Source organism: Martes martes, assembly GCF_963455335.1.
Source record: "Martes martes genome assembly, chromosome: 3".
Taxonomy (NCBI): domain Eukaryota; kingdom Metazoa; phylum Chordata; class Mammalia; order Carnivora; family Mustelidae; genus Martes; species Martes martes.
This window is the reverse complement of record NC_137890.1, coordinates 58,325,103-58,349,109: the sequence shown is the minus strand read 5'-3', so window position 1 is coordinate 58,349,109 and position 24,007 is coordinate 58,325,103. Positions and strand designations below refer to the sequence as shown.

Genomic DNA, 24,007 nt, shown 5'->3' with positions numbered 1-24,007 from the left:
TCGACAAAGCAGGAAGGAATGTCCAATGGGAAAAAGACAGTCTCTTCAACAAACGGTGCTGGGAATATTGGACAGCCACATGCAGAAAAATGAAATTGGACTATTTCCTTATACCACACACGAAAATAGACTCAAAATGAATGAAGGACCTCAAGGTGAGAAAGGAATCCATCAAAATCCTTGAGGAGAACGTAGGCAGCAACCTCTTTGACCTCAACCGCAGCAACTTCTTCCTAGGAACATCACCAAAGGCAAGAGAAGCAAGGGCAAAATGAACTCTTGGGATTTCATTAAGATCAAAAGCTTTTGCACAGCAAAGGAAACAGTTAACAAAACCAAAGACAACTGACAGAATGGGAGAAGATATTTGCAAACGACATATCAGATAAAGGGCTAGTATCCAAAATCTATAAAGAGCTTAGCAAACTCAACACCCAAAGAACAAATAATCCAATCAAGAAATGGGCAGAGAACATTAACAGACATTTCTGCAAAGAAGACATCCAGATGGCCAACAGACACATGAAAAAGTGCTCCACATCACTCGGCATCAGGGAAATACAAATCAAAACCACAGTGAGATACCACCTCACACCAGTCAGAATGGCTAAAATTAACAAGTCAAGAAATGACAAATGCTGGCGAGGATCGGAGAAAGGGGAACCCTCCTACACTGCTGGTGGGAATGGAAGCTGGTGCAACCACTCTGGAAAACAGTGTGGATGTTCCTCAAAAAACTGAAAATAGAGCTACCCTATGACCCAGCAATTGCACTACTGGGTATATATCCTAAAGATACAAACGTGGTGCTCCGAAGGGGCACGTGCACCCGAATGTTTATAGCAGCAATGTCCACAATAGCCAAACTATGGAAATAACCTAGATGTCCATCAAGAGATGAATGGATAAAGAAGATGTGGTATATATACACAATGGAATACTATGCAGCTATCAAAAGAAATGAAATCTTGCCATTTGCGATGACGTGGATAGAACTAGAGAGTATTATGCTTAATGAAATAAGTCAATCGGAGAAAGATAACTATCATATGATCTCTTTGATATGAGGAAGTGGAGATGCGATGTAGGGGGGTTGGGAGAGTAGGAAAAGAAAAAATGAAACTAGATGGGATTGGGAGGGAGATAAACCATAAAAGACTCAATCTCAAAAAACAGACTGAGGGTTGCTGGGGGGAGGGGGGACGGGCGAGGGTGGTGGGGATATGGACATTGGGGAGGGTATGTGCTATGATGAGTGCTGTGAAATGTGTAAACCTGGTGATTCACAGACCTGTACCCCTGGGGATAAAAATACATTACATGTTTATTAAAATAAATTAATTAATTTTAAAAAAAAGAAAAAAAATGTTCAGTTTTCAAAAATAAATGAAATACATAAAGAAGTACGAATGTATGACCTCTACATGGGAAAAAAGCAGGCAAAAAAAAAAGAAAAAGAAAAACAAAAAAACCGTATTCAAGAGAACCCTGGCGCCAGACTCAACAGAGACTTCAAAAGAGCTACTGTAAATATACCCAAAGAACTAAAGGTAACCATGCTTAAGGAAGAAAGAAAGGTATTCTGACATTGTCTCATCCAATAGAGAATATCAATAAAGAGAAATTACTTGAAAAGAATCAAATGGAAATTTAGGTTGAAAAGTACAATAACCAAAATGAAAAATTCATTAGATGGGCTAAACAGTAGATCTGAGCTGGCATAATGAGGAAACACTAAGCTTGAAGATAGGTCAAAAGAGATTATGTTGCATGAAGAACAAAGAGGGGGAAAAAAGAAAAATGAAGAAGTTCACAGAAATGCAGGATACCAAAAAATACACCAATACATGTGTAATGTAAGTACATGAAAGAGAGCTAGGGGTGAGGTGCTGGGGAGTGGAAAGAGCAGAAAAAATATTTAAGGAATGAGCTGAAAAATTTCCAAGTCTAATGAAAAACATTAATCTATACATCCAAAAAATATAAAGTCCAACTAGGATGAATATAAAGAAATCCACACCCAGATATATCACAGTAAAATTGTTTAAAGACAAAGAAAAAATCAGGAAAGCAACAACAGAAAAATATATAACATGTATAAAGGAACCCAATAACATTAACAGCTGACTTCTCATCAAACAATGAAGATCAGAAGGCAGTAGGATTACATATTAAAAGTGCTGAAAGAAAAAATAAAAGTTAACCAAGAATCACATCCAGCAAAACTATCTTTCAAAAGGGAAGATGAGGGGTGCCTGGGTGGCTCAGTTGGTTAGTCAACTGACTTGATCATTACCTGATCATACCTGATCAACTCAGGTAATGATCTGAGAGTCTTGGAATCGAACCTCAACATTGGGCTCCCTGCTCAGCAGAGAGGCTGCTTCTTCCCCTGTCCCTCACCCCGCTCTTGTGCTCTCTCTCTCTCAAATAAACAAAATCTTAAAAAAAAAAAAAAAAGACGTGAGTATGCCCTTTAAAAAAAAAGTGAAGATGAAATAATGACATTTCCAAACAAAAACAGAGAATCTGTTGATAACAGACTCACTTTACAAGAAATACTAAAAAGTTCTTCAGGCTGAAAACAAGTAACCCAAAACTGTAATTCATATTCACATGAAAAACAAAGAGCACTGGAAAAGGTAATTATGTTATGATAAAAGATGGCATAATTGAATATTCTCCTTTCTTCTCCTAATTATGTAAAAAGCAACTGTATTACACAATATGTATATAATTATATTGTTAAGTCTATAACATATAGGAATGTGATGTATTTGACAATACCAGCACAAAGGAGGTGGGTAAGATCAAAGCTGTATTGGAATAAACAAAGGACACTAGATGGTAAACCAAATCCATGGTTACAAAGGAAGAGAACTAGAAATGGTAATAAGACAATTAAGATAACAAACTCTATAAATATACACTCACTTTCCTCTATACTCTCAATTACTTTATAAGATACAACAGAAATATCTATAAACCGATGAATGGATAGACAAAATGTGGTAAACCATACACAATGGTTTACTCCATAATAAAGAATAACAAAGGATTGAAACACGCTACAATATGGATGATCCATGAAAGCATGCTAAGGAAAGGGGCCAGTCACAAAAAATATGTAAATAAAAAATTTGTATTAGAAAATTACTATCTTGGGGTGCCTGGGTGGCTCAGTCAGTTAAGCAACTGCCTTGGCTCTGGTCACGATCCTGGGGTCCCGGGACAGAGCCCGCGTTGGGCACCCTGCTCGGCGGGGAGTCTGCTTCTCTCTCTCTCTCTCCCCCTGCTCCTCTATCCCACTTGTGTTCTCTCTCTCACTCACTGTCTCTCAAATAAATAAATAAAATCTTTAAAAAAAAAAAAAAAGAAGAAAATTACTATCTTATAATAGAAAGCTGATAGTATCAAGAAAGAATTTTTATATAGAAAAGATATTTAATGTCTGATGCAGTTTTAAATTATTTTGTAACTTAATGTAACTATAATAAAATGCCATCATACAGTAAAAGATAATTGCATTCATTATAAATCTGTGCCTAAATGGTACCACAAGCAGTTGCAGCTATTGAACACCTAAAATGTGGCTAGTGCAAATGTACTTGTGCTATAAATGTAAATTACACACTGAAGTATTCAAAAATACTTAGTATGAGAAAAAAAGTAAAAATTTCATTTATAAGTTTCATGTTCTTATTAAAATATAACTCATATGACATAAAATTAATTTTAAAGTGTATAAATTCAGGGGTGCCTGGATGGCTCAGTGGGTTAAAGCCTCTGCCTTTGGCTCAGGTCATGATCTCAGGGTCCTGGGATCTGCATCGAGCTCTCTGCTCAGCAAGGAGCCTGCCTCCCCCTCTCTCTCTGCCTGCCTCTCTGCCTACTTGTGATCTCCCTCTCTATGCCAAATAAATAAATTTTTCTTAAAAGTGTATACATTCAGTAATTTTTAGTATATTGACTTTGTTTTGCAACCATCACTATCTAATTCCAGATATTTCAATCACCCCCATAACAAACCCCATACCTATCAACAGTACTCCCCATGCCTGGCAATCACTAAAAATTTACCTTTCAAGGTTCATCCATGTTATAGCATGCATATTATAAATAATGTTGCTATAAATATTAGTGCTCAAATTTTTGTGTGAATGATACGTGTTGAAATATTTTTGGATATATGGGTTAAATAAAATATTAAAATAAATTTCACTTATTTCTTTTAACTTTTTGTTATGCAGCTACCAGAATATTTAAAATTCATGGCTTATGTTATTATATTTCTCTGTGACAGCATTAATGAACCTAAAAATAACTTTAAAAGCTACCATTTATCAGCCATCAAAAAGAATGAAATCTTGCCAATTGCAGTGAAATGGATGGAGCTGGAGAGTATTATGCTAAGCAGAATACATCAGTCAGAGAAAGACAAATACCATATGATTTCACTCCTATGTGGAATTTAAGAAACAATACAGATGAACATAAGGGAAGGGATATAAAAAAAAAGAGAGAGAGGGAAGCAAACCATAAGAGACTGTTAATGATAGAAAGCAAACTGAGGGTTGCTGGAGGGAAGGGGGGTGAGGAATGGGCTAGACAGGGTAATGGGCATTAAGGAGGGCACTTGTGATGAGCACTAGGTGTTACATGTAAGTGATGAATCACTAAATTCTACTCCTGAAACCAGTATTATACTACCTGTTAACTAGCTAGAATTTAAATAAAAACTTAAAAAGCTACCTCTTATTACACACTTACTATGTGCCAAAAGGTGAGCTAACCAATAACATCGTCTTACTTAATTCTCACAATTACCCCACAAGGAGAGTATTACTGGCTATATTTTAGATTAAAATTGAGGTTTAGAGAGATTAAGTAACATTTCCCTAGCTTACATAGTCAGTAAGTGACTGAATACTCATACTTAGATCTGTTTAGCTTTTTTAAAGTCACCATAATCACTATGGCATACTGCCATATCTACACACACACAGAGTCTGCTCTGAAATGAACAGGCTTTGATATCACAGTTAATTTTCCTAACTGTTCTTCAGTAAAGGTACAAATAAGTTAGAAAAAAACTCTGCTAATTCACTTTAAGGCCAATAAGCACTAAATTATCTCATATAACAAGTTAATAAAAATTCTAAATCCAAAAAAAAAAAATTCTAAATCCCTTTTACAAAGGGCTGAATGATCTTTTAAGGCCATATCTGACTGTCATTCCCAGCTTAATATCATGCAATGATTCTATTGTCTGCAGGGCAAAGTCCAAGCTCACTAGCAGTCTGATCCCTTCCTACCCTTCAGCCATCAGCAATATCAAAGTACATCATCCTGCTGCTTTGCCTTTGGACACATGTAATCACTCTGCCTGGAAAGCTCAGTTCCAATTCCTCCACATTTTGTTTGGTGACTTTATCCTTAAACCTGTTCAGAGACTGACTTCTCCTAAAGTTTTTACTTGATCAAAAGCATCCCACAGGGGCGCCTGGGTGGCTCAATGGGTTAAGCCTCTGCATTTGGCTCAGGTCATGGTCCCAGGGTCCTGGGATAGAGCCCGCATCAGGCTCTCTGCTCAGCGGGGAGCCTGCTTCTCCCCCTCTCTCTGCCTGCCTCTCTGCTTACCTGTGATCTCTCTCTGTCAAATAAATAAAATCTTAAAAAAAAAAAAAGCACCCCACAATAACCCTTCTCGCCCTTAAACACACACAATATTTTGCCCACTATGTAATTTCTACTTCTCACATAGAATCCTCTACAATAGAGCATCACATGCATCACTGCATTATTTTTATTAAAAAACATAATTTAGTTGCTATATTTACTATAATCATAGTGTCACTAGATTTTTTATGTCACTAACATATAGCTGAGTCACTGAGTTAAATGCTTGTTGTAATTTCTTAATTTATTTGCAGTAACAGCTGATAGCTAGCCTAAAATTGCTTAAGGAATATTCTACAAAATACTATTTCCAGAAGTTAATTGATATTAAATACATATAAACATATATTAGTAGCCTAATAATTTAGGAAATGATAAATTCAACAAATTCAACATATTTTATTATACACAACTTTTAAGAACCCTGGTTTGCAAATGTACAGTCTGACTCTTTAAGGGGGATATAGTATGTAAATTTTCCTAAACTGGGCCAGAAATTTTTTTGTTTTATAAACGTTCCTGGAGGGGCACCTGGCTAGCTCAGTTGGTAGAACATGTGGCTCTTGATCTCTGGGTCAAGAGTTCAAGTCCCACATTGGGCATACAGCTTACTTAAGAAAAACAAAACTGAAAACATTAGTGGAAAGTTTACTGTTTATTACAGGTACTGGACTCAGCACCATCTGCATTATCTCATTTAGTACATTAAAAAACGTAACAGGGTAGGCACCATTATCAACTCAGTTTACACACGAGAAAACTAAGCACTAAAACTAAGCACTAAAGTTAGGTAACTCACTTGTCCAAGATCTTACAGTACATGTTGGAGCCCAGAGTAGAATATGAATCTGTCTGACTCAAAAGATTCCATTCTCTTTAACATTAAACTGTACTAGAGACTCTCTTTTTTGGTAGGGCATCATACTAGACTGTTGGAGAGAGAATTTTTGTGAACTCTGATTCTGAACTCTACTTACTAATCTGAAATAGCCAGTGTTTTACACTGGTCTAAAGAAAAAAACATAGGGCATAGGGGGTAGGAAGAACTCAAATACTTCAGAATTACCCATATAATATTTGACTTTCTTTCTTTTCTAACTTCCTTTAGCCCCCAAAAGAATTGTAAATACAATGGATCACTAGAAGGTATGCAGGGTAAAGAGGTAAAACAGAAATAAATATCCAAGCAGATTTCTGATCTCAGATAGCGAAGCAAAAAACCTAGAAGTATCTAATTAAAATTATTATAGCAGGGAAAAAAATCAGGATTGCACTCCAAGTCATTCTCACTAAAATTTTGTATCTAGAAATAACCTGATAATAATAGATTTTGAGGTACTAGTCTTTACAGAATAGATTTTTTTAAAAGATTTTTTATTTTATTTATTTACAGACAGAGACCACAAGTAGGCAGAGAGGCAGGCAGAGAGAGAGGAGAGAGGAGGAAGTAGGCTCCCTGCTCAGCAAAGAGCCCGGGACTTGATCCCAGAACTTTGGGATCATGACCTGAGCTGAAGGCAGAGGCTTTTAACCTACTGAGCCACCCAGGCGCCCCCAGAATAGATTTTTTAAAAATATTGGCTTAGAGACGTTTTTGCTTAATTTATTATACTGGTAACATATCCTCTTTAGAAATGTAATTTACTCATACAAAACCTTGGTTAACATTTTGGTACTTCTTTTCCAGTTACTGTCATTCAATACATTAGTGTTAATACATTACTTTATTCAATAAATACAACCTCTTTCTGCAGTTATAAGCACAGTATATCCTGCTTTATTTATTCAGCATTAGAAGCATTTTTCTCATACTGTTCTAGTCCTCTTCAAATTTTATATTTAATATTAGCATTTTTGCAGATTGTTAATATTCCTCAACAAATTTTATTTTACCTTTATAATATTTAGTGTTTAGATTATATTTATATCTTACTCTTTACTGCACAAATAGGTTGTTTCCAGCTTTTTATTGGTTTAAGTAATATTGTGATAAAAATCTCTAAAGCTTTTTTGTATTTAAGATAACATTCTTAGGATAAGTTCCAAGATATGAGTTAAAAGGCCATAAACATCTTTAAGGGACAGAAGCATTCAGAAAAGTCCCAGTTAGGTTTAAAAAAAAAAAAAAGAAAGAAGGAAAAAATTATATATACCACATAATTTACATAAAACAATATCCAAAAGAAAGAAATATGCTAAACATGAAAACTAGTTATCTCCAGTATTAAAATTTAGGGTGATTCATATTTTGTATATGCTCTTCTGTATTTTCCAGGTGCTTTATACTTAGTCTACATTCCTTGTACAAATTAATTTTTATTATAATAAAAAAATCCTTTTTTTTCCTGTGCAAATAGACTTTACTCAAGAAAAGACAGAAGAAAATAATGATGGCCAATGTGACCTTATTACAATTAAAAATGAGGAGCAAGAAAAATTCCCTCAAAAGCCCTAGGCCAATCTTGATTTTTCTCTCACTTTTCTTACCCTCTATCACACCACTGAAGTTTTAGTGGCATACCAACCAAAAAGAAGAAAAGGAAAATAGAAGCATCCTTCTGAGAAGGATATGTATGTATATGTCTCCAGCTCTATCTACATACTCATTCTCCCCAGAATATTTAAGGACATGCCTCTTCTCCCCACTCCCTTTACAATCGTTTGGTTAGCTAAAGTATTAAATCTTATATATTCTCAACCAAGTGAAATGAGCTCCAAAATAAACAAAGTAACAGCCACATGCCAGACTTGGCATTTTACCAGTGGCAGTGGAGAAATGGATGAATAGTGTATTAAAAACTTAACCCGGAGTGCCTGGGTGGCTCAGTGGGTTAAGCCTCTGCCTTTGGCTCAGGTCCTATCTCAGGGTCCTGGGATCAAGCCCCACATTGGGCTCTCTGCTCAGCGGGGAGCCTGCTTCCCTGTCTCTCTCTGCCCGCAGCTCTGCCTACTTGTGATCTCTCTGTCAGAGAAATAAATAAAACCTTAAAAAAAAAAAAAAAAAGAAACTTAAAAAGAAAAAAAACCTAACCCAAGTTTATCTGAATTTCATCTTTCTCCCAGTTAAACAGTAATGAAAAGTCTCCTAAACTACCACTGAGAATACAAATCATAGCTTGGTAGTATAGGTCATGTACACCTTCTACTACCAGCATGTTTTCCTTTTTCTGAACTAAGTAACACCATTAGGAAGAAGTTTAAATTTAGATCACTCTTCCATTGAAAACTGGAAGTCTCTGGTAGAGAAGACTAAAGTCTTAAAGTTTGTTAAAACAACTGAGAAATACGAAAGGACAGTATAAAAATTTTGGAGGAAACATTCAGAATGCATATGACTAGATAAAAAAGAAAGCTAAGAACCAATAAAAAACTAATAGCAAAAGGAACAAATCTAAGAGGTAATAACCAATAACTTTACTAAATATATTTCCCAGATGGAATCTAATTGATAGTAACACGCAAAACTGGGGCATAATCCTAATAAAACTTTTACTTTACCTTTCTAATTTGCTGTAGAGTGCACATAATACATTATACTTCTTCAACAGTCTTGACATAGCATTATCAACCTTGGTACTGGTATCAATTTCTTTTAGTAAATCAAAGAATTTGCAGACACTACAAAGAAAGGAATAGAAAAAAGTGAATCTGTAACTGAAAAAAATTCATTTTATTTCATTTTCAAAGCATAGACATTTTAATCCAGAAGTTTATTAGCTCTATACCAAATTACTATTATATTCTTTGGAAGGAATTATTTTTTGTATTTTACTAGTTTGAAGAGTAAAAATCAACTACCTTCAACCCTATATGTATATACCTATGCCTACATCTATTTGTACCAAAAAAAAAAGGCTGTTATGATAGACATATACATACATATTTATTTCCACACCTACCTATATGCTTTGAAAACCATAAGCTCACATCAATTTATCCAATTCCAACATAATGTTTCCCTTTCCAAATTTATAACTCTTCTTTGACAGTGAGAAAGCTGTGATCCCTTTATCTTTATTTACTCACTTAGTTAATCACCCTGCATGTAACTACCTTCCATCTCTGAAGTTACCCACTCTCCCACGTGGGCACTCTCATCTGCTCAGACTGACTCCCCATCCTAGACTGCCCCGACCCCTCCACATGGACAACTTCCTCACCCTAATAGTGTTCTGACTCCCCAGCCCAGACTGCATTCACTTCACATGTGGTCTGGCTACTCACACACCCTGCTAGGTCTCTGACACTGCACACCAAACAGCCCATTTCAGGGCCCTCATCCCCAACCATATCCATATGAATGCTCTCCTCACCACACTTGGGCTCTAACATTCTTCTTTGCACCCCATGCTCTCTCCTAACACAGATGCACATACATACTTTCTTCAACCACTAATAATTTTAGGGCTGAATTATTGGGGAAGGGAAAAGAAAAACTGATTAAAATTTTTAGGTTGTTTAAATAATGACTTTAAATCATTTTTTATTGTTTTCTATAAAAATTAATCTGTTAGAAATATTAATACATCCATTTTTTGCTAATAAAAAATAGGGCACTAAACACAGCAATCATCAACTGCAACACACACACACACACACACACAATTTGGAATTATACCAAAACAGCTAAATGAACTCAAGGGTAGTCACCAGATCCTCCCAAATGCCCTCCAGCAACTAATGAGTTATAGGCTTCATTCTAAAAAATGGGCGGGACCACTCAGACATTCATCTCAAGAACTGTAAAAATAGAAGCTTCAGCTAATCAGCAGTGAACAAAGAACCCAAGAGAGGGTTGTTAAAGTACTTGTGACATAGAAGGGACTGGGGCAGCCATGACAAGCTACATGGAACAGCAAATAAAGAAGTAGAAATGATACGGAGTAGATGTTCATGATGCTGCTCACAAGAGAAAAGAGAATGGAGTAAATGTCTAGATATCTTCAAAGAAAAATAAGACAACCTCAAAAAAGCATCTATTCAAGAAGCACACTCAGTTCCAGTTTTTATGAGATATATGGCAATACCTATGGGGCACCACGTAAACTGAATTGTTACTACAAAGCCACCTTTTTCTTTTCTTTTTTTTAAAATATATTTTGCCATGTGTGTATATATATATATATATTTTTATTTCTTTTCAGCGTAACAGAATTCATTGTTTTTGCACCACACCCAGTGCTCCACGCAATACGTGCCCTCCTTAATACCCACGACCTGGCTCCCCCAACCTCCCACCCCCCGCCCCTTCAAAACCCTTAGATTGTTTTTCAGAGTCCATAGTCTCTCATGGTTCACCCCCCCTTCCAGTTTCCCTCAACTCCCTTCTCCTCTCCATCTCCTTATGTCCTCCATGTTATTTGTTATGCTCCAAAAATAAGTGAAACCATATGATAACTGACTCTCTCTGCTTGACTTATTTCACTCAGCATAATCTCTTCCAGTTCCATCCATGTTGATACAAAAGTTGGGTATTCATCCTTTCTGATGGAGGCATAATACTCCATAGTGTATATGGACCACATCTTCCTTATCCATTCGTCCTTTGAAGGGCATCTTGGTTCTTTCCACAGTTTGGTGACCGTGGCCATTGCTGCTATAAACATTGGGGTACAGATGGCCCTTCTTTTCACTACATCCGTATCTTTGGGGTAAATACCCAGTAGTGCAATTGCAGGGCCATAGGGAAGCTCTATTTTTAATTTCTTAAGGAATCTCCACACTGTTCTCCAAAGTGGCTGCACCAACTTGCATTCCCACCAACAGTGTAAGAGGGTTCCCCTTTCAAAGTCACCTTTTTCTAGGGGTAACTTAAGTGAGTCTCTATTCCTTCTGCAGCCCCCCTCTGAAGGAAAGAAGAGAAGAGGGAAGGCTACAGAGAGGAAAAGCAGGCATAAAAAGCCATGATTAAGACACGCAAATCTAAAATAACTACTTATTCTATAGCACTGCTCTATGGATTGATATGTCTTATTATCTGTCCACAAGTAAGTAAGTACAGAAATTCAGAGTAAGCATTTAAAAACTTTTATGGCAATTTAACACTAATGTTGTGCCTGCTGAATATAATAGTAAAAAGTTTGGTCCTGCAGTTAGTATAATTTTTTTCTTTTATTTTTCTGGTAATTTATTTATATTATTTTTTAAATGTCAGTCCATAACATACTGAAAAAAAAAGTCCTTTACTGAAGCACATTTAAGCAGCAGTGGTCTAGATACCATTCCTGGATAGTTATTAGAACAAAAAGATGACCTAAGAAAAAGTTGTAACAAATATATTATTGTATTTATTGTACAGAGATTATTTATGACATGCCCAATTATAATTGTTCCTCCATTCAGGAAAAAAGTTCAGGAAAAACTTTGCCAGGAAAATTCTTTCATCTTAGAGATAAAAGATGTAATAGCCTTTCTGTCATATTCATTTAGTAATCTAGAAATAGCTTTGTAACACTGTATTACAGACATCTGTTTAATTTTACCTTTCCCACTGGAATGAGTTTCTTAAGGTCAGAGACTATTTCCCACCTCTATATCATTAAAATCTAGCACAGTATCACAGAGCCTAACCGCTCTTTAAGTCTTCTTTCCTTTCTTTTTTTTTTTTTTTGGCAGGGAAAGGGCATGGAGGGGCGGTCCACAGTAGGAAAGAGATCAAAACCTCATCAGTACCTATGGTTAAGTTATAAGCACAGACTACATGAACTACTTACTTTTCTATTCATTATAAGTTATTTAATTCTCATAATTCTATAAAATAGCTCACAGATGAGGAACTGAAACAATAAAGCTAAGCCATCTGCTCTAGGTCATTTAGCTTATAAAATAACAGAGACCCATTAAACCCACTCCATCTTAACCAAAACATTCATATCATTTTTAATCCTCTAGGCCACTGAAACATCTACTGCATGAATGTATAAATTAATGCAGAAATTTACTTATATAATTTTCAGTAAAAAGATTTACTGAAATTACTGATATAATTTAACTTATATATCATATAATATATAATATAAATTAATGCAGAAATTTACTTATATAATTACTTGTATAAATTTTACTGATCCCTGAGATTCTAATTCTAATTCAGTAGGTTAAAATATGACTATACAAGTTCTTTGTTTCCACATTTTATTTAGAGGTAGTAAGAAAAAGAGTCACTGAAAAGTGCGGCAATTTACTTCACTTAAATAAAATATTAATTATGTTTAATTCTAGATGATTTTATCCAAGAAGAAATATATACTACTATCTTTCTAGTAAAATTATTTACTGTTACATTTTGTAAAATGCTGCAAATGAAATGACTAGATGCCGCACAAAGCTGCTCAAGATAAAGTTCAGGAGTTATTGGAAACAAATTAGTAAATTCTTCTTATAAGTATAAGGCTTATAAGCTCAACAACAAACAATTATTTGAGTAATTATGGAAACTCAACTGGGTATACAATCTCAAAGAGTATATAATTATGCACGTGTTAAATTAAGCAATATTAAACATTAATAAATGTTAACTAAATTCCTTCTAGACTCCCACAACTTTTATAAAAATTTTAATCTAATAACCCTACTTTATAAACCCTTGCTCTTTTTTTCCACTTCCTCAATAGCTACAATCAGAAAGTTCTAGAGAGTGAGAGACATGAAAATTTTCCCCGGATACAAAATTCTTGAGGAACTATATCATAAATACACATTCATTAAGGCTCCATGAGCCTTAGGGTGAAGGAGACTTAGGTTGACCGAAGTCCTTTAAGTGTTATTTAATTTTAGCATTTTTCACTAGTTCCCTAAATTCTATTTAAGAGGAAAGTTCAAAAATACTTTTCTTTGATGGCAGAGGCCTATATTGATATAAGAAATTTTACCTGGTTTCTATGTTTTTTTGTAGCTCAGTAAAAGTGAATGGCATCTCATCTAGATCAACTGCTGCAATAAAGATACAGATTCCCCATAGCTCCTTTTTCCTTTGAACATAACCTTCCTGTGTACAAAAAAAAAAATTCAAATATTTTATTAATCATTCACACACTGGATACCATATTAAAATTGTACTATATGATAATTTTTTTCTTATTCAACATAAACTTGTTTTTAAATCCTTATGATGGCATACACTCTAAAGCATTTAGTTCTAAACTAAACAACAACATTAAAATTTTACATTGTAAGTAAAAAAAATTACTAGAAAGATCACAAAAGTTAAATTACAACTTACTGTGAAAAATTTAGGGTCTTCTCTGAAGTAAATACTTTCATTTTTATTTTATTTTATTTTTTAAAGATTTTATTTATTTATTTGACAGAGAGAGAGATTACAAGTAAGCAGAGAAGCAGGCAGAGAGCAAGGGAAGCAGACTCCCCGCTGAGCAGAGAGCCTGATGTGGGGCTCAATCCCAGGACCCTGAGACCATGACCTAAACCAAAGGCAGAGGCTTAACCCACTGAGCCACCCAGGCACCCCAACACTTTCATTTTTAAATAATCCAATGTCCTTATAGCCAACTTAAAAGATTTTCGAGTTCATAACATATATTGTTTTTTTAAAAAACAAGGCTACTTTCTTATATAGTTATCCTCCTTTTGCTCTGATTTACTTCTGTTTTTTAAAGACATTTATTTATTTATTTATTTATTTATTTAAGATTTTATTTATTTATTTGACAGAGAGAGACACAGTGAGAGCAGGAACACAAGCAGGGGGAGTGGGAGAGGGAGAAGCAGGCCTCCCACCAATCAGGGAGCCCAATGTGGGGCTGGGATCAGGACCTGAGCCAAAGGCAGACACTTAACGACTGAGCCACCCAGGTGCCCTTAGGAGACCAATGCCTTATGCAATAGGCTACTGGGGCCCAGGTGCCCTTAAAGACATTTATTTTTAGAGAGAGAGTTCACATATACACATATATGTGAGAGGGGAGGGACAGAGGAGAGGGAGAAAGAATCCTCAAACAGACTCCCTGTTGATGGCAGAGCCTAACATGGGCTTAATCCCGGGACCCTGAGATCATGACCTGAGAAGAAATCAAGAGTCTGCCGCTTAACTCACTGAGCACCCAGGCGCCCCTGATCCATTCATTTTTTAAGCAATCTACGGACTCAGGTATTTTTTAACCTTGTGAAATTCATATTCCTCAGTGCCATTATTGCCTTCTTTGTGAAGTGGAAATAATAATAAATATCTCACTCAGTAAGAATTAAATGTAATTATACACATAAGGCCCTTAGCATAATGCCTGACATATAATTAGTACTTGATGAGTGGTAGCTATGATTATTATTAAAATATTTTATTATAATTTCACTATCATTACCTTTTCCCCTAAAAATATGTATTACTTTCTAAATATGTAAGTTTTATAGATAAAATTTGATTACATTAAATTGAAAATAAAAGAAATACCAAATTATCTGATGTTCTATTACAAAACTGGAACTATTTGCTTACTCTTAATTGGATGTTACAATAGAACTGAAAAGTATGTGATGCAAATTTACATTGTTTTGAAATCTCAATTATATATAAGCTTTAAGAAAAGAATTACTCTGGGGCACCTAGGTGTTAAGTCAGTTAAGTCAGTTAAGCAGCCGACTCTTGGTTTCAGCTCAAGTCAGGATATCAGGGTCAGGATTCTCTCTCTCCCTCTCCCCCTGCCCCCCGCCCCAGTGTCTCTCTCTCTCAAATAAATAAATAAATAAATATTTTAAAAAATTATTCTGGATTATCAAATTTTAAAAAATATTTTTAGTTGTTTGTTTATCAGAGAGAGTGAGGACAAGCAGGGAGAGCAGCAGGCAGACGGAGAAGTAGGCTGCCCGCCAAACAAGGAGCCCAGTGTGGGCCTGGATCCCAAGACCCCATGATCATGACCTGAGCCAAAGGCAGATGTTCAACCAACCAAGCCACCAAGGCGTTCCTGGATTATCAAATTTCATTGACAACAGAAAGTTTATCATTATCCAACTCTAAACTTCTCCTTAATTTTAGCTACTTAGATAATAAAATATTTTTATTAAGTTTTTATTTTAATTCCAGTACAGCTAACATACAATGCTATATTACTTTCAGGTATACAATATAGTGATTCAGCACTTCCACACATCACCCTGTGCTCATCAGGACAAGCGCACTCCTTAATCTCCATCACCTATTTCACACCCAGCCCCCCACCTACCTTCCCTCAGTAGCCATCAATTTGTTCTCTATAGTTAAGGGTGTGTTTCTTGGTTGTCTCTTTTTTTCCTTTGCCTGTTTTGTTTCTTAAATTCCACAATATGCAGATATCTGTTGCATTTCTATACAAATCTTTTAAAACTTATAACTATACATCCATTAAAATTATTAAATTAAAAAGTCAGACTATATCAAAGGTTGATGAGGATGTAGAGCAAGGAATACTCAGACACAGCTGGTGACCATGTGAAATGGTACAACCGTACTGAAAAACAAGTTTGGCAAGTTCTTATATCATTAAGTATACACTTTCCGTAATACTTAGCAATACCACTCCCAGATAAACGGATTTCTCCCAAGAGAAGTGGAATTCTTTCCATTTGTACGTGAATCTTACTAGCAGCTTCAATCATAAAAACCAAAAAACTAGAAATAACCCAATATCCAAAAACAGGTGAACAGATAAACTGTGGTATATCCATATAATGGAATGTTATTCAACAATAAAAAGGAAAAGTACAAATAAACACAACATAGATAAATCTCAAAATTACTATATGGAGAAAAAGAAGCCAGAGAAGGGGTGCCTGGGTGGCTCAGTGGGTTAAAAGCCTCTGCCTTCGGCTCAGGTCATGATCCCAGGGTCCTGGGATCGAGCCCCGCATCGGGCTCTCTGCTCAGCGGGGAGCCTGCTTCCTCCTCTCTCTCTCTGCCTGCCTCTCTGCCTACTTGTGATCTCTGCCTGTCAAATAAATAAATAAAATCTTTAAAAAAAAAAAAAAAAAAAAAAAAGAAGCCAGAGAAAACAGGGTACATCCTATATACTGTGGGATTCCTTTCCTACAAAATTCTAGAAGAGGCAAAATTAATCTTTAATGGCAAAAAGTAGACCAGTGGCTGCATAGGAACAGGAATGGAGGTGTGTGAGGAATCACTACAAAGGAGAAGGAGAAAACTTTCTGGAGTAACCAAAAATTTCTATATCTTAATTTATGGTGGTAATTACATGACTGAATGCATTTGTTAAACTTAATGAACTTAAGTTTTTATTTTAATTCCACTCAAAACTGGTTGACTTTAGCATCTGTAAATTATGCTTCAATAAATTTGATTTTTGAAACTGCTATATAACTATTATTTCTGAAAATGAACAAAGTCTATATAGCTCGACTGTTACAATGACTAATAAGTATATTACGTTTTAATAAAATGAACATCAGCTTTTGTGTATATGCTTATATTAATATGGTTAATTTCTCAGAAACTACTAAGAGGTAAAAGGTTATTTGTCCCTATAATAAATAACCCCCACACTACATTACTTTTTAAAAATTTTTGTGCTTATTTCTTATGTTTTTGGTTTGCTTCCTTGCTCTCAGGCTATCACCTGTTAAACCTAACTGCCTTCAATACGTCTACTTTCAGGAACTGTAATTTTTTTTAAAATGTTTTAAAAGTTGAGAAATGAAGTAACTAAAGTTGTTAAAAGGAGAACATTGTTTGCTCATTTTTTAAAAACAACAGATTTTATTAGGACATAGCCAACACAATTCAACACACATTCACTGAAATGATAAAATGCCTAAATGAAATGTTCTATAAATAGGTTCGGATTTTTAAGGACCTAAGGAATTTTCCTATGAGCAAAACATATGACCGTTATTTCAGATAGATTTGTAAAGCTTGCTATTATTGCTGTTGTTGTTCTAGCTACATTTTAATTAACTCTTTTTTGGATAAAGTGTTTTTTCTTCTTGATACACATTTATCTATGGAAGAAAAATAAATGTTACTTTTAAACTTCAGACCATTAAATATTAAATATGTCAGAGAGAACCATATAACAGATGAGATGAATTAGATTATTCATTTATAAGCGAATATTTTTGTGTATCTATGCAAAGAAAATGATCAGTTTCCAACTAGGAGATTCTAGAAGTAGACTTTCTGGACACACACACACACACACCCCAACAGGTACGCACAGGAAGGGCTTGTAGTTTAGTTATAACCAATAATACTGACTTAGTCTGATCTTATACCTAGTTGCCACCGAGATTTGCTAGATGGAAAAAATTTACAAAGCCAGAAAGATTAGAATTAACTACAAAATCCTACTCTATAATTACTTTGTTCGCTTTTTACAACAGCAGATTATATTAGGACATAGACACCACAATTTACAACAAAGTCATTTGATATGATAAATGCTTAAATGAAAAGCATCAGTTTAAACACTAAACTACACTAAAATCATCTTTACCTTCACATAGGCTTGTTTGTACTTTCCTTTTTGTTTTTTTAGTATCCTCCAAAATTTGACATCTCTAATAATTTCTTGAGAAATATTCATTATACAACTGCCATGGTAATGACTCTGGGGAATACAATGGTGAAAACAAAAACAAAAACAAAAATTCTGTATCTTCCTGGAACTTACATTCTCTTATTTAAGGACATGGATTTTGGTGTCGAACACTCCAGAGTTTGAAGGAATATTTGAGTTGTGTAACTGTGGGCAACTTGTTTAAATCCAATAAAGACTCAATTTCTATGAAAATAGGAATGACAGTAATAGTTTCTGATCATAGAATCACCACAAGGGGCACCTGGGTGGCTCAGTGGGTTAAAGCCTCTGCCTTCGGCTCAGGTCATGATCCCAGGGTCCTGGGATCGAGCCCCGCATCGGGCTCTCTGCTCCGTGGAGAGCCTGCTTTCTCCTCTCTCTCTGCCTGCCTCTCTGCCTACTTGTGATCTCTGTCTGTCAAATAAATAAATAAAAATCTTTAGAATCACCACAAAAATTAGCAGTGAGAATGCTCTTAAGTAATCAGTTTGGTGCCTGGCATTGTACCTACTGAATCAGAATTAATTATCAGCAGCAGCATTACCATTATCAGTGAATCTAGCCCTCATTCCACTACACCATAGTGGTCTCAATACCACTCACTATCTGATCTTCTCTATACCATAAATATCCAACCTTGGGAAAATGGATATGTGTGTGTGTGTGTGTGTGTGTGTGTGTGTGTGTGTGTGTTTGTGTATGTACGTTTAGGAAATCGGGTTTATTGACCCCTAGCTCCAGGCAATCACTGAACTGATTTTAATTCCTTTTCCAGAATGTCATACAAATGGAATTATATGGTTTGTAGTCTTTTTGTCAGGCTTCTTTCACTTAGCAAGCTTCTGAGGATTTATCTATACTATTATATCTATCAGTATTTATTCCACTTAATTTCTGAATGTACTCCATTGTATGAATATACCACAATTTGTTTATCCATTCTAACAGTTGAGCACACATGTTATAAATAATGCTACTAACCTTAATCCTAAATATCCAACTATAGGTCTTTAAATGGATATATGTTTTCATTTCTTGAGCAAATACCTAGTTGGGGAACAGCTAAGTTCTATGTTAAATGTTAATTTAAGTTTATAAAAAACCAACAAACTGCTTTTCCAATGTTTGTTGCTTGTTTTCTAGCCATCCTAATATGTGTGTAGTGGTACATTTTCCCAAGGACTAATGACATTGACTGTTTTTTCAAATCTTTTTTTTTTTTTATATTTTATTTACTTGTTTATTTGACACAGAGAGACAGACAGTGAGAGAGAGAACACAGGCAGGGGGAGTGGGAGGCTTCCCACTGAGCAGGGAGCCCAATGTGGGGCTTGATCCCAGGACCCTGGGATCATGACCCGAGCCGAAGACAGATGCTTAACGACTAAGCCACCCAGGTGCCCCTGTTTTTTCAAATCTTACTTAACATCTGTATCTCTTCCTTGGTAAAGGGTCTTTTCCAATCTTTTCTATTCAGTTGTTTGTCTTATTAAGCTGTAAGAATTATTTATACATTCTTGGATTCAAATTGATAGGTGTTTTGCAAAAACTTTCACCTGTTCTGTGACTTGTATTTTCATTTTCTCAAACAATGTATTTCAAAAAACATAAGTTTTTCATTTTAATGAAGCTCAATTTATTTTTTCTTTTATGGATGATGTTTTCATGGTATTATCTTGGTATTTCGTGGTATTATCTTTGAAATCTCTGCTTAACCAGAGTCTCTTATGGTTTGTTCCCCTCTCTCCTTTTTTCTCTCCTCCAATATGTTCATCTGTTTTCTTTCTTAAATTCCAAACAAATATTTCCTATGTCATCTTCTACAAGTTTAGGTCTCTAAATCAAGTTAATTTTTATAAAGTGTTACAAGGCAGAGATCAAAGTTCATTCTTTGTATGTGAATATCCATCCAGTTGCTCCAACATCACTTGGTGAGAGGGATAGTCTTCCTGCACTGAATTACCTTCAAACCTTTGTATACAAAGACTGAGCATATATGTGTGGATTCTAGTATGGATCCTCTGATCTGTTCCACTGTCCAGCTTGTCTTTCTTTTCAGCAGTACTATAATGTCTTGACTAATGTAGTTTTACATGTTTTGTTCTTTTTTAGTTTGGTTCAGGATTTTCCAATCTGAAAAGGTCACCTGATTCACCTCTCATTGTGCAGATTAAGAAATTAAAGACTGGAACTGAGACCTGTGCAATACAGCCAGTCAATGCCACAGAACTAAAACCCAAGTTTCTTAACACTCAATTTAGTATTGCTCCATTTCTTTGAGAATATTTCCTTGCTATATTCCTCCACTGATGTTCCTAACATTTTCAGTATTGAGATCCTTAATCTTATCACCTCACCAAGAGTTCTGTATTCTTAATTATTTTACTATTCTGTATTTGATTTTTATTTTATTTTAGAAGGTTAAAGAATCACAATACCTAAAGCTTCAACATTCTTCTCCACATCAAGTACTTTCTAATTATCATATCTCCCAGTCTTCAAAATGTCTCTGCACCTTCATCTCTAAATTCCTCTTCTCTTCTGATCTTTACAAATGGACATTCTCCTCCACTCTCAAATTAGCAACTCTAAGGCCTTTCTACCACCTATTTTCCGATCTCACTGCCTCTCATCTCCTTCAAGACCTGGTGGCTTTTTCATTACTCCCTCTATCTTCTGTAATTTCTCTAACAGTTTTCCTTCTAAAACCTTCTTTCTCTTTTGTTACAAATAAGCCTGTATCACCTTAAAAACAAAAATGACCCATATCTTTACCTCTGGACCTTATCAAGCTACTGTCCTCCCTCCACATACAATCCTTTTACCTTCTCACTATTCACACACCCACTCACCATATATACTCTCACAGGACACACACAGTACATCCACTGAACACATATGCTAACTACACAGGCACTATTATACTGAGGCTATTCTCTAGGTCTTCAAAGGTCTGTCTTTCCAAACTAAATGGCCTTTTTTGGGTTCATCCACAAAGACCTCTATGTGGCATCTGACCCTGGTGCAATGAAACTTTTTCTCTTAGTTTTTAAAACACTCTAACATCCTCATTCTCATTTCTTTCTCTCTCACAACTTTCTCAGTGTTTCCCAACTCCAAAGACTTTTTTCCACCATATTCTGTTTTTCTCAGCAATCTCATTTGCTTCCACAGCAAACCCTACCACCTCCATACAAATGATTAGCATATCTTATCCTGCTTTCCAGCCCTGATTGCTCTCTCAAGATCCACAGCTTATTTTCCAATGGCAATTTACAACTAAAATCTGTAACCTATGTGTTTTCTTAAAAATTTAGTTGAGAATTATGAAAAGGGCTTAGAAGAGGACATCAAAAATGGTTAAAGCAGAGAAAATTTCTTACCCAGCCAAAAGAATTACCAAAAAGAAATGGTAAAACATGAAGAAAATAAATGGGCAAGGACAGGATCAAGCATTCTGCAAAAGAAAAAATGGTACTTTCCAACAAACATATTTTGAAAAAACTGAACCTCAAAACAGTATCAACTGAAAGACATTTTGATAATATGATCAAGATCCTTAGCAGTTCAGTTTTATATCCAAGAATTTATCCAATGAAAATATCTGGAGAGTTTAATCAAGATTTAGTATAATACATCACCAGAGGCAAGGGAAACAAAAGCAAAACTGAACTACTGGGACTACATCAAGATAAAAAGCTCCTACACAGTGCAAGAAACAATAAAAAAAACTGAAAGGCAGCCTATGGAATGAGAGAAGATATTTGTAAACAACATATCTGATGAAGGGATAGTATCTAAAATCTATAAAGAACTTGCCAAACTCAACACCCCAAAACCAAATAATACAGTTAAAAAATGGGGAGAAGACATGAATGACAACTTTTCCAAAGAAGACATCCAGATGGCTAACAGACACATGAAAAGATGCTCAACATCATTCATCATCAGGAAAATACAAACCAAAATTATGATGAGATACACACCTGTCAGAATGGCTAAAATCAACAACATAAGAAACAACAGGTATTGGCAAGGATGCAGAGAAAGGGGAACCCTCCTGCACTGTTTGTGGTAATATAAAATGGAAAACAGCATGGAGGCTCCTCAAAAAATTAAAAATAGAATTACCTCATGAGCCAGTAATTGTGCTACTAGTTATTTACCCAGAGGATACAAAAATACAGATTCAAAGGAGTACATGAACCCTGATCTTTTTGGCAACATTAACAATAGCCAAACTATAGAGAGAGCCCAAATGTCCATCAATTGATGAATGTATAAAGAAGATGGGGTGTGTGTATATAAACACACACATACAAACACACTGGAATATTATTCAGCCATCAAAAAAATGATTTCTTGCATTTGTGACAATGTGGATGGAGCTAGAGTGCATTATGCTGAGAGAAATAAATCGGTCAGAGAAAGATAACCACCACATGATCTCACTCAAATATGGAATTTAAGAAAGAAAACAGATGAACATATTGGAGGAGAGAAAAAAGGAGAGAGGGAAACAAACCATAAGAGACTCTTAACAACTATAGAGAACCAACAGGATTGATATAGGGAGGTGGGTGGAATTGGGCTAGATGGGTGATGGGTATTAAAGAGAGCACTTGTTGTGATAAGCACTGGGTGTTGTATATAAGTGATGAATCACTGAATTCTACTCCTGAAAGCAATACTGCACTGTATGTTAAATTACTAAAATTTAAATAAAAATTAGGAAAATAAGATTTAGTGTAATAGAGGTTAAAGAATTATTTGTAAGAGCAAAAATAGTGGGGAAAACCTAAATATCTTAAAATAGAATATTTAAATAAATTGTGATGGAGCTCTATCACACAATGATATAAAACCCTTAAAATATTTCAAAGATTATAAGGAAACAGGAAAATATCAAAGATATGTTAAGAGGAAAAAAAAAACCCACCAAAATTCAAAATTCTGAGTCTATTTTAATTACAATTTTGTGAAAATTTTTAAAAAGGGAAAGCAAAAATATATCAAAATGTTAATTATTATCTCTACATGGTAGGATTACAAATGATTTTCATTTTATTCATTATTCCTAGATACATTTTCTAAATTACTACAATTATAGTAGGAAAGCAGTAAAATTAAAAAGTACTAGGGGCACCCGGGTGGGTCAGTCAGTTAAGCCTCTGCCTTTGGCTCAGGTCATGATCTCAAGGTGTTAGGATTAAGCCCTGCATCAGGCTCCCTGCTCAGCAGGGTGCTTTCTTCTCTCTCTCCCTCTGCCTGCTGCTCCCCCTGCTTGTGTGCTCACACCTGCGCTCTATCAAATAAATAAATAAAATCTTAAAAATAAATAAATTAAATAAAAATGAATAAATAAGTGCTAAATTTATACAAAGCAATAAACAGAATACTTAGAGAAAAATCTTACTAAAGAGAAAATCTTAAAGATATTAAAACATTAATTACCTGTCTTATAGTTTAAATCAAAATCTACAATCAACATTTGAAGAGGCTGCCTATTAAGGTAGCATTTAGTTTAGTGCACTTGAACCACCCTAATGATAACCCCCAGTTGATGACATGTACTTGCTGCTTTAAAATGCACTAACTTACAAAAGAGCTCCACCATGTGGTAACACAAATCATCTTGGAGGCATCAGAAAATTATCTTACCTATCGTAACTTAACATGAATTTAAACTGAATTTTGAAAGTTAAAAATACTAGCCATGGGCAAGATGAAAATAAGCCATAAGAAATATGCTTTTGGGCATCTGGGTGACTCAGTCAATTAAGCATCTAACTTCAGCTCAGGTC

The 24,007-nt window shown here is 35.2% G+C and overlaps 1 protein-coding gene across 1 annotated transcript in view; it reads right to left on the bottom strand.

The window, feature by feature from the left end:
• The window catches only part of RB1 (RB transcriptional corepressor 1), a 164,878-nt gene that overhangs the window by 122,158 nt on the left and 18,713 nt on the right, over window positions 1–24,007 (bottom strand). Inside the window, exons 3-4 of the mRNA XM_080799855.1 lie at window positions 13,551–13,666; window positions 9,178–9,297 (exon numbers count right to left, since the gene is read on the bottom strand). Of these exons, the coding sequence (XP_080655981.1) occupies window positions 9,178–9,297; window positions 13,551–13,666 (236 nt within the window). The remainder of the gene's footprint in view (window positions 1–9,177; window positions 9,298–13,550; window positions 13,667–24,007) is intronic.